This window comes from Oryza glaberrima, chromosome 10, assembly GCF_000147395.1.
Source record: "Oryza glaberrima chromosome 10, OglaRS2, whole genome shotgun sequence".
In the NCBI taxonomy this organism is placed as follows: domain Eukaryota; kingdom Viridiplantae; phylum Streptophyta; class Magnoliopsida; order Poales; family Poaceae; genus Oryza; species Oryza glaberrima.
In genome coordinates, this window is record NC_068335.1 from 6,017,486 (window position 1) to 6,027,671 (window position 10,186).

At 38.8% G+C, this 10,186-nt stretch overlaps 1 protein-coding gene across 1 annotated transcript; it reads left to right on the plus strand.

The window, feature by feature from the left end:
- The first annotated feature begins 1,350 nt into the window (after positions 1-1,350).
- LOC127786364 (V-type proton ATPase subunit a3-like) lies at positions 1,351-9,936 on the plus strand. The gene is made up of 18 exons (XM_052313750.1): positions 1,351-1,641; positions 2,670-2,714; positions 3,491-3,610; positions 3,692-3,799; positions 4,615-4,722; positions 4,812-4,985; positions 5,278-5,415; positions 5,790-5,897; positions 6,042-6,149; positions 6,251-6,399; positions 7,505-7,658; positions 7,891-8,051; positions 8,132-8,338; positions 8,487-8,670; positions 8,749-8,832; positions 8,926-9,125; positions 9,217-9,276; positions 9,364-9,936. Exons 1-18 carry the CDS (start codon positions 1,495-1,497, stop codon positions 9,566-9,568), a joined length of 2,460 nt encoding a protein of 819 aa, XP_052169710.1. The 5' UTR covers positions 1,351-1,494; the 3' UTR covers positions 9,569-9,936.
- The last annotated feature ends 250 nt before the right edge of the window (positions 9,937-10,186 follow it).

The following is a 10,186-nucleotide window of genomic DNA, read 5'->3' on the forward strand; positions in this document are numbered from 1 at the left end:
TGCTATGCTTGCAATGAACCTCTATTGCAGATCTCTAGCATGAGATTGACCAATAAAAGGTTGTCAAATGTCAGATAGATCTCTAGAATGAATTGACTGATATCTGAATTTGGTTGGACTGTTTATATGTTCATAAGTAAAACATATGCAGTCAGGTCAGAAAAAACGCAAGTTATGAGTTGTTTGTCACTGGAATGTCTTCAAAAGTTTAGAGAATATTTGAGCTCCACTTGATGGCTAGTCATTCTACTCCCCTGCTTTCATCCCAGACCAATAGATGTATTTGTTTTTTAGTTTGACACCGCAGGTTCTTTTTTCTATTGGATTCATTCACCACTAATTCAGAGCATTGCTTGTTTTTCATGCAGCAAAGTCATGCCAATTGCACAGGACAGCAGAAAAGAATTTATGTCATCCTCTATCTGGAAGAATCTTTTGTTGCCTAAAGATACTCAGCTGGTAGCTAATTGTATGTTGTAAACAAAAGACCTCTCAATGTTCTGTTGCTGAAATATTAAGGGATCGTGACAGAGCATATTATTAATGTCAAATCTATACCATCAAGCGAGTTATGTACTGGACCTTTGCTTTATGTTTCGATGACAATGCTATATTATTAATGTACTGAACATTTGTATTATTTGCTAATTATGTCAATTATTATTTAACTTGCAATTTTGTTGAAATTCTAAAGAAAATAAATAATTATCAGTTATATACCACGAAAATAGCAAAAACCATAAGGGCACTATTGTCAACCTCTCTCCTATCCTCTCTTTCAGGAGTTCTAGAGCTGATAAAGCTAGCCAAATAATTTTCAGCTCGCTCCAGCTCCAACTAGAGCTAGCTCCCGCTGGAGTTGGAGTTTGGAGCTCTACCAAACAGGGCCGTAGTTTATTTTTCCAGATCGATTCTATACCCTCCGCTCCGGTTTTTGACGAACCTGGACCGTTTGGTTGGACTCCAGCTCCAGGTAAGATGGATGTCTGGAGCCCTACCAAACAGGGTCTTATAGCCGTATGGGCCGCACGAACAATATGCACGAGACGTTCGTAGTCTACCATTTTATACCGAAAATAAAAACAAAACGAGACGTATTCGCCCACAGTAACTGCCTGACGATGGGCCTCTTACGTGGTGTAAGCCACCCCAACGTTCGTCCCCCAAAACTACACCCACAGTCCCTAACCAACGGACCCCACCCAACCGGCGAACCATCCGGGCCCACCATGTCAGTGACTGCCTACGACACCCCCCTCGGAGAAAAAATCCCTCGCACACGGATCGCCTCCGGCGAGGAGAACTAGTTGCTTTCTTCCACCTCGTCTCCTCCCCCCCCCCCCCCCCCCCCTCCCCTCTCTCTGAACCCGTAACCCTCGCCTCCCCGTGGACCGCCCCCGAGACGCCCCCCCTCCGCCGCGCCGCCCACCGGAGCGGGCGCGCATCGAACCCCCCTCCTAGCCCGCGGAGTTCACCGTCAGCCGGGCCACCGCGATGTCGCGCGGCGGCGGCGGGTGCTGCCCGTCGATGGATCTGATGCGGTCGGAGGCGATGCAGCTGGTGCAGGTCATCATCCCGGCGGAGTCCGCGCACCTCGCCGTCTCCTACCTCGGCGACCTCGGCCTCCTCCAGTTCAAAGACGTACGCACCGCTCGCTCGCTCGCTCGCTCTCGATTTCGATCCATTTTTGCGCCTCTGGATGGTGTGTTTCTCGATCGAGGGGGTGGGGGATTTGTTAGGGTTTGTGGCGTGGTGTTCCTCCTCCTCCCGCACGGATCTGGCGTGGATCCTCTAGGGTTTTGGGGCTCCGGTACCGTGATCGCCTAGCCAGAATGAGTAGGACGGTAATTAAGGTTTCTGATGCGCCAATTAGAGTCCAGGAGGTGAATGGATGGATGTGTGGATGCTATTTGTGAAATACGGTGGGAGTTTCGCAAATTAGTAGTGGTGATCGCAGAGTAGTTAGTTAGATGAGGTGATCTTAAGTGGCAGTTTAACATGGGCGATCCTGTTGCTAATTATAGGGTGACTCTTGATGAGCTAAAGATAGCAGGTAGGATGCTTCAAATTGTCGAAATGGTTAAAACAGTTTTGTGACAGTTGTACGAATTATTTTTCTGCTAAAAGGGATGTCTTGACAAAAACCAAATTGGAAACATTTCTGCAGAAAATTAATAATAATAATAAGAACTCCAACAGTTACTTTGCTATTACATTTTTCATATTCCATATTGATGTAAATCTTGTTAGTAGAGATCTTATATATTGTTTTCCCTAACTGATTTAAATGTTTTAGGTGATGCAAGATATATAGAATGATATGATGCTACGAATGAATATAAATATCCTTTCCAAAAGATCAATTGAAACACTAATGGTTTTCAAGTTAACAATTACCTAGTTTATGTCCCAATGATACATTTACAAAACATTAAAAATTTGAGATAATGGTTTGACACATTTTTTTCTGGAAATCCTTTCATGGCAGTCCTATCATGTGAATAATAATAAGGAATCTAAGGCAAACTTACTTTATTGTTGCTACCAATAATACCTAAAACCTATGGGCACAGGGTACTGGAAACTGCAATTGGGTCATGCCATGCCTTTCTAGTTCTGTTGTATGGTGGTTTAGCCTGGATTGATCTGACATTTGTTTATTGCTTCAGCTTAATGCCGACAAAAGCCCATTCCAGCGGACTTATGCTTCCCAGGTACTCTTATCTTCTGTGTTTGTTTTGTCTTCTCTCTGATGTCATGCTGTGTTTTATGATCTTATATCTTGCTGGTTTATCAATAGAAACGATTGTTTGAATACCCAAAAAAGCTTGTAGTCTATTCTATTTTACCCAGTCATGAAAAAATGTTTTGGACATCGACATGGTTTAAAAATGAAACTTTGACCACTATTTCCATTATAACATATTTATATAACTCAATAAAACTACATTACTATGAAAATTTGAGACAAAAATACACATGATTTTCATACATCCAGCCTAAGTAAGTTTGGAAAAAAAAAAGCCCAGAGCATGAAAGTATAGTTGGATGCCAAAGTTTGGAAATTGCATGTCAAAAAGACATGTTTTCATGACCAGAGGGGATATATACTTCAGTGAGAGTACTGTTGTTGGAAAGAGTACCTATTGTGAATGCCTAACTTTGAGCAAGCAATGAGAAAACTTATTTTGCTATCAATTTCTATCATCAATTCAATTTTTTAAACTAATTGTAAGATTTGACCCCTCTATATATTCCACTATGTCTATTTGCAATCAATTATGCACACACACGAAATATGTCCACTTGAGGCACCCTAGACGTAATCGTCTTGTGCTGGTTGACATTTTTTAGATTAGTCTCTTGGGAATTGACTAACTCTTTTACTTTATGTTGTGTTGCAAATCTTAACATTTTGTTTTACAAATGCATGCTGTCCTATGAATATTTACCATCTTACTGTTCTGCCTATACTTTACACCCTGCAAAGATCAAGAGGTGTGGTGAAATGGCTCGCAAGTTGCGGTTTTTTAGGGAACAAATGTCAAAAGCTGCCATATCAACTTCTACACAATTTTCAGGGACTTCTTTGGAAATTGATGATTTAGAGGTATTTAGCAAAGAACCATACACCATTATCTTGTGCAAATTGTGTATAATGAATTTTGCTCTAACATTGCGAAACAAACAGGTCAAACTTGGAGAACTAGAAGTTGAGCTGACTGAAGTTAATGCAAATAATGACAAGTTACAGAGGACATACAACGAGCTGGTGGAGTACAACATTGTTCTGCAGAAGGTTTGATTCTAGCTAATAGCATCAATTCTTAGTTAGTGACAAGTGAAAAGAGCTAGGTTCTTAAAATTATCATTAGGTGGAACTCTGGAAAGCACAAAAAGGAAAAAAAAAGTGCATGCCAGTAAAATCTTGAATAAAGGAGAATTGTTCTGCTCATACCACTATTCGGTTCACATTTAAACACGGAAAATTAGTAATATACACTCTCTTGCAATTTGTTTTTTTACATGTCTTGAAGTTTAGCAGCTGATCTTCGATTTATAGGTAGAAAGCTACAAAGATAAAATATATAGTCACTGATGTGTCTTTCTCCAAAAACCATCTTATTATTTTGACAAGTTTTGGCACATGGTTCAATTTTTTTTTGGGGTTCTCATTTTCTAAATCAAATCTTAACTTTGCCTAGAAGCAGGTCCCAGAGTGCTTTTGTGATGTAGTCCAAGGCTATTTCTCTTAACTACATGTTCCCACCCAGCCAGTTTGCGATGCCTTGTTTGCCTTAGTATGAGTTTCCAGGCAGTCCTTGTCTCCTTTTCTCTTCCATGCGCGGATGTGCCTAGCCTTTAACCTAAGTATGTATCTTGTGATTTTTACTACACTGGATATTAGCTCGTTCTCTTTTATGATGGATCAAACTTGATGCTCCCTTTTGTGCTGCTTTTTGTACTTGCACATGTTCATGGTGAAGGATATTTTTCAACATTACTATAAATTCCTCCTTACTGTTTTATAGCACAATATACATAGTTAACCATATTTTAACCATTCTTGGTCCACTTAGTACTGTGTTTTTGACTCTTGATATTTGCTTTCAGGCTGGTGAATTTTTCTATTCAGCTCAACGAAGTGCAACGGAACAACAGAGGGAAATGTCAGCAGATCAATCTGGCGATTCTTCTCTGGAGAGTCCTTTATTGCAGCAGGCATAAACCATAACTCTAGAAAGCAATATCTTAGATTTCTTTCTGTGTTCTCCTGGAGCCCCCCCTGATGGTCTTTTTCCTTATTTCAGGAAATGGTGACAGATCCATCAAAACAAGTGAAGCTTGGTTCCCTGAGCGGTCTTGTGCCGAAGGAAAAGGCTATGGCCTTTGAACGCATACTTTTCCGTGCTACTAGGGGTAACATGTTCCTTAGACAAGAACCTGTCGATGAAACTGTCACTGATCCATTATCTGGAGAAAAGGTCACTATCTCTAATATCCCTTCTCTGGAAATTTATGGAATATTTATAATATTTTTTAATATTATCCTGTTTCCCATTTTTGTTTCTGCATTGAAGACAGCTGCAATCATTTCAATCATTTTAATGAGTGAAAGATGCACCTAATGAGCATACTATAGGGCACACTGTAAAAAGCTTAAGTGATATGTATCTGTAAAACATTAGTTTTACAAATTTATTTTTCCTGCTAGTTTTATTATTCTGAAGTTCAGTTGTTCTTTCTCTCTTTTGAATGCTCATACTATATTGACAGGTCATTAAAAATGCATTTGTTATATTCTACTCTGGGGAGAGAGCAAAATCCAAGATTGTGAAAATATGTGATGCTTTTGGTGCCAACCGTTACCCATTTCCAGAAGATCTAGGCAAACAGCTGCAGACTATTCAGGAGGTATGACACGCCACACTTGTTGTCTTCATTTTGATCTTGTTGCAGTAGTTCTATGAGATTTTAATTTTTTTTTGTGTCTCCAAAATGCAAGCTGTTTTTTTCTCATCTGAAAAATAGTTGATTGCTTGCTGTAGCCTGAAACTTGAAAGAATTTCATGGCAGATGATTCTTGATGTGGGAATTTCTTTATGTATTAATCTTTCATGTTGGATGAGATAGTTCCTCTTATTTTGTTTATTCGCACTATTCATGCTTAAATTGATCTCTTTTTGTTTCCAACTACATTTTTCAAAACATATGTTTTATAGCAATTGTATAATTTAAGTCAGAGTTATTGTCTGTTCTGAAATATTTGCGACTCTGTACTTCTATAGGTATCTGGAAAAATATCAGAGTTGAAGGCAACTATTGAAATAGGTTTAGCTCACCGTGACAGCATACTTAAAAATATTTCTTCCGAGTTTGAGCAATGGAACACCCTGGTAAGCTTGTATTATTCAAGATGTTTTCTGTAAATTCCCTACCCCACAAATTATCAACCTATACTATTTGAATAACTTTTACGTCTGTATATTTTCTTTTGCTTGAATTTAAGTTCTTTTGTGTTTTTTATACAAATGTGCCAGGTAAAGAAAGAAAAAGCTATTTACCACACATTAAACATGTTGAGTCTTGATGTGACAACGAAATGCTTGGTTGCTGAGGGATGGAGTCCGGTGTTTGCAACAAGTCAGGTAACCAGATGCACTCTCATCCTTCTGCACTTTTTTCTTTTGTCTATTGACACATTTTTAGTTTTCTATCTGTTTTCTGGTTTTCATTTTCTTTATTTCAGATCCAAGATGCACTTCAGCGTGCTACTGTTGATAGCAAATCCCAAGTTGGTTCAATTTTCCAAGTTCTCAACACACAAGAATCTCCTCCAACATTTTTCCAGACAAATAAATTTACTTCTGCATTCCAGGAGATTGTGGATGCCTATGGGTAAGCTCAAGAAGCATAGTGCTGAGACACTTACTCTTATCTATTCCATGATTTGGATGATTTATTTTGTCTTTACTTTTTTCTTAAAAAATATTTTAGCTTTTTATAATACATTTCTTGATTCCTTAGAGCTATTGTGTATCGTTGCTGTTTATTTCAGAGGTGCAGTTTCCACACATAAATCAATCCTAAATGTTATAATTCATGATACACTCATAGTAAACATCTCAAAACCATTGTAGGTTGCAATTTTTTTGCTTGTCATTTTGGCAACTTTTGCTTTGTACTTTTAAAAATGTTCTTTATTAACTTGCATGCTACATGAAGTACATAATGAGCATATACAGATATAAATGGATTATAAATGTGTTGTGAGTTGTGACTTTAAGTTATAAAATCTATGCCAATACAAATTCTGCTAAAAATGTGAATTATTCTGATGTGGTATTATTATAATTAAATAGATAGCTAGTATTAAATAATGAGTTGTGAGTTGTGACTATAAATAAAGTAAATTTTTACCTTAAACTAATATTTTTAGTTTTATTCCTTAGTCATCAAAGAAAGATATTCATGGCTTATTAGCAGCTACCAAGAAAAAAAATAAATTAGTTCTTTTACAAAACTACCCTTTGAACTCGCCTCCATTGGGAATTTGGGATCATAGCTTGCTGTATTGAATGCCTGGTGTTGTTTACTTATTAAGAAGTGCATAATAGGGGCCTAAGTGGCCAAATCCAAACAACATAGTTTTGTGTACTAAGGCCCTGATTGGCACAGCTCCAGCTCCAGCTCCACCTCTCCTGGAGCTGGAGCTCAGCCAAACAGTTTCAGCTCCACCTAAAATGGGAGCGGAGCTGGGTGGAGTGCTCTCACAAAATGAACTAGAGATGTGGAGCTGGATTTTGGCTGCTCTACAACTCCACTCCAGATCCAACTCCTGGAGCTAAATTTTGGAGTTGGGGCTCTACCAAACAGGGCCTAAGTGAGAGGCCCCCAAACAACTTCACTCCTTACAGGAGGGAGTATATGATAGCATAAAGGACTCAAATCATGTACTATACATTGTTTGTATACTAATATTATGTTAAAACATTGGCTGCAGGATTGCCAAGTATCAAGAAGCGAATCCTGGTGTCTTTACCATTGTAACATTTCCTTTCTTATTTGCTATCATGTTCGGAGACTGGGGCCATGGAATTTGTTTACTACTTGCAACACTGTACCTCATAATCAGAGAGAAGAAGCTAGCTTCACAGGTTCTCTTGACAGCCTTCATTATAATTTTATTACGGTGGATGTCACTGTTACTATTACCCTGTTGAAATTATCTTAGGGATTATATATACTCCCCTAAAGATTAATTAATTAAGCCTAAAGAGAAAGATTAACTACAAGAAGATATTCCATTGCTCCTTTATTTTCAGTCAGTTGTGGATGCATACGTATCCTGGAACTTAGTTTCTAATAACTTTGAATTTGGCTTTCCAGAAACTGGATGATATAATGGATATGATGTTTGGTGGTCGCTACGTGATTTTGATGATGTCACTCTTTTCAATTTACACTGGGTTGATATACAACGAATTTTTCTCAGTCCCATTTGAACTCTTTGGTAAATCTGCCTATGCGTGCCGTGATCCTTCTTGTGGGTAAGGAGCTTTTGAACTGCTAATTTGCAAACCTGATTTGATGCCTTTCTAAAATTTAATGTTCTGCCATTGTTTTATAGAGATGCTACTACAGAAGGATTAATTAAGGTGAGGCCAGCATATTCGTTTGGCGTCGATCCTGTATGGCATGGTAGCCGCAGTGAGCTGCCTTTTCTTAACTCCTTGAAGATGAAGCTGTCTATTCTAATTGGAGTTGCACAAATGAACCTTGGAATTGTGATGAGTTACTTTAACGCAAAGTTTTTCAGAAATGCTATTAATGTTTGGTAAGTAAGAATCTTCTATGGAATATGCCATGATTGAGTTGTATGACAATAAGATTACATATGATACATGATATCTTTTTTAGAACTATTATATTGTTTTACTTAAAACAGTAGGCCATTCTCATTCAGTTGTGTAACTATGTAACAGGTATCAGTTTATTCCTCAGCTGATATTCTTGAACAGCTTATTTGGTTACCTTTCACTCCTCATCATTATTAAGTGGTGCACGGGCTCAAAAGCTGACCTTTACCATGTGATGATATATATGTTCCTGAGTCCAACTGATGATCTTGGGGAGAACGAGCTATTTCCTGGGCAGAAACTAGTGCAGGTTTGGCCATATTCATTTTTTGCTGCTATATGTTGTACATGCACACCGTATTCTGAACATTTTCTTAATTTCTTATAGCTTGTACTACTTCTGCTTGCTCTGGTTTCTGTGCCTTGGATGCTGATTCCGAAACCATTTTTCCTGAAGAAGCAACATGAGCAGGTATGTGTTTGCTTGTCTCAGTTGTGTTCTTAACTGACATCCTACCAGAGTTTATAAATACCTGGCTTAATTTCTGTTTTTGCTCTGTATTAGAGGCACCAAGGGCAGCAGTACACCATGCTTCAGGCCACAGATGAATCAGTGACAGAGCTAGAAGAACACCAGGATGACCCTCACCACCATGAGGAGTTTGAATTCAGTGAAGTCTTTGTTCACCAGCTGATCCACACAATTGAGTTTGTGCTCGGTGCAGTCTCAAATACCGCCTCTTACCTTCGTCTTTGGGCTCTTAGGTACCTCTGAACTTACATGATACATAACAATGCCACCTCTTAATGTCACATGGAAGAAATTGACAGTTGAGTAATTCTATTGTTCGTGCAGTCTTGCACACTCGGAGCTGTCCACTGTCTTCTACGAGAAAGTTCTTGTTCTATCATGGGGGTAGGCTGCTCTCTATTCTACTGTTCCTTTTCTCTCTCACACGAGTTCGTGCGTGCACACATGCTGACTTGCTTGCTTTCTCTGCAGGTACAATAACATTTTCATCCTGATCATTGGAGCAGTGATCTTTCTCTTTGCCACTATCGGTGTCTTACTTGTGATGGAGACCCTAAGTGCATTCTTGCATGCTCTGAGGCTCCACTGGGTGGAGTTCCAGAACAAGTTTTACGAGGGTGATGGATACAAGTTTGTACCCTTTGCTTTCGCATCAATCATCGAGGAGGAAGATTGAATCTGAATTGTTGTATGTAATCTAGAATGTAAAATCGTAAGAGTCCTTCCCTTGAATAATCATTGTTTATCACCATTGGTGAAGATTCAGAAAACCCCAGTTCGTTGTGTCTGAGCAGGGGATGCCAAATCATTCTTTTTTGCCTACACGATTAGCCTTGCTAGGTTATTCTGTATATTATGATCTGTTATTACTTTGAGCGGTGACAGGAGCGGCTGGGACGAAGTTGCAAATAAGTTAGTGCATAGCATAACTGCCTTTTTACATGGTGTATGTTAATAAAAGTTCTGTACTCATGGCTGTGACACGAGTGATGTGTCTTTTGAATTACACTTGTGGAAATAAATAAGTTCCATTCTTTGTGATTATTATTTCATTGTAGTGGTTTATCATCCATTGACCGTGAAGCTAAAGTTCTAGGACTCTGGATTTCATTTACTGCAGATGAACCTTATGTGCAAGAATCGTTTGTCGACTAGACTGAAAAGGTATTAGAGTAAAATGTATTCCTTCTCTCTGTGATCAGATTTCTACTAAAGAGATTGATGACATAGTGAAAAAAATGCCTCCAGACAAAGCACCAGGGCCAGATGGCTTTAATGGGTGTTTTTTTAAAGC

Excerpts from the sequence above, each read along its gene's own strand:
- LOC127786364 (XM_052313750.1), top strand. The coding sequence starts at position 1,495 with ATGTCGCGCGGCGGCGGCGGGTGCTGCCCGTCGATGGATCTGATGCGG. Across the intron at positions 1,642-2,669 it reads GCCTCCTCCAGTTCAAAGAC|CTTAATGCCGACAAAAGCCC; the intron begins GTACGCACCGCT and ends TTATTGCTTCAG. Across the intron at positions 8,833-8,925 it reads TGAAGAAGCAACATGAGCAG|AGGCACCAAGGGCAGCAGTA; the intron begins GTATGTGTTTGC and ends GCTCTGTATTAG.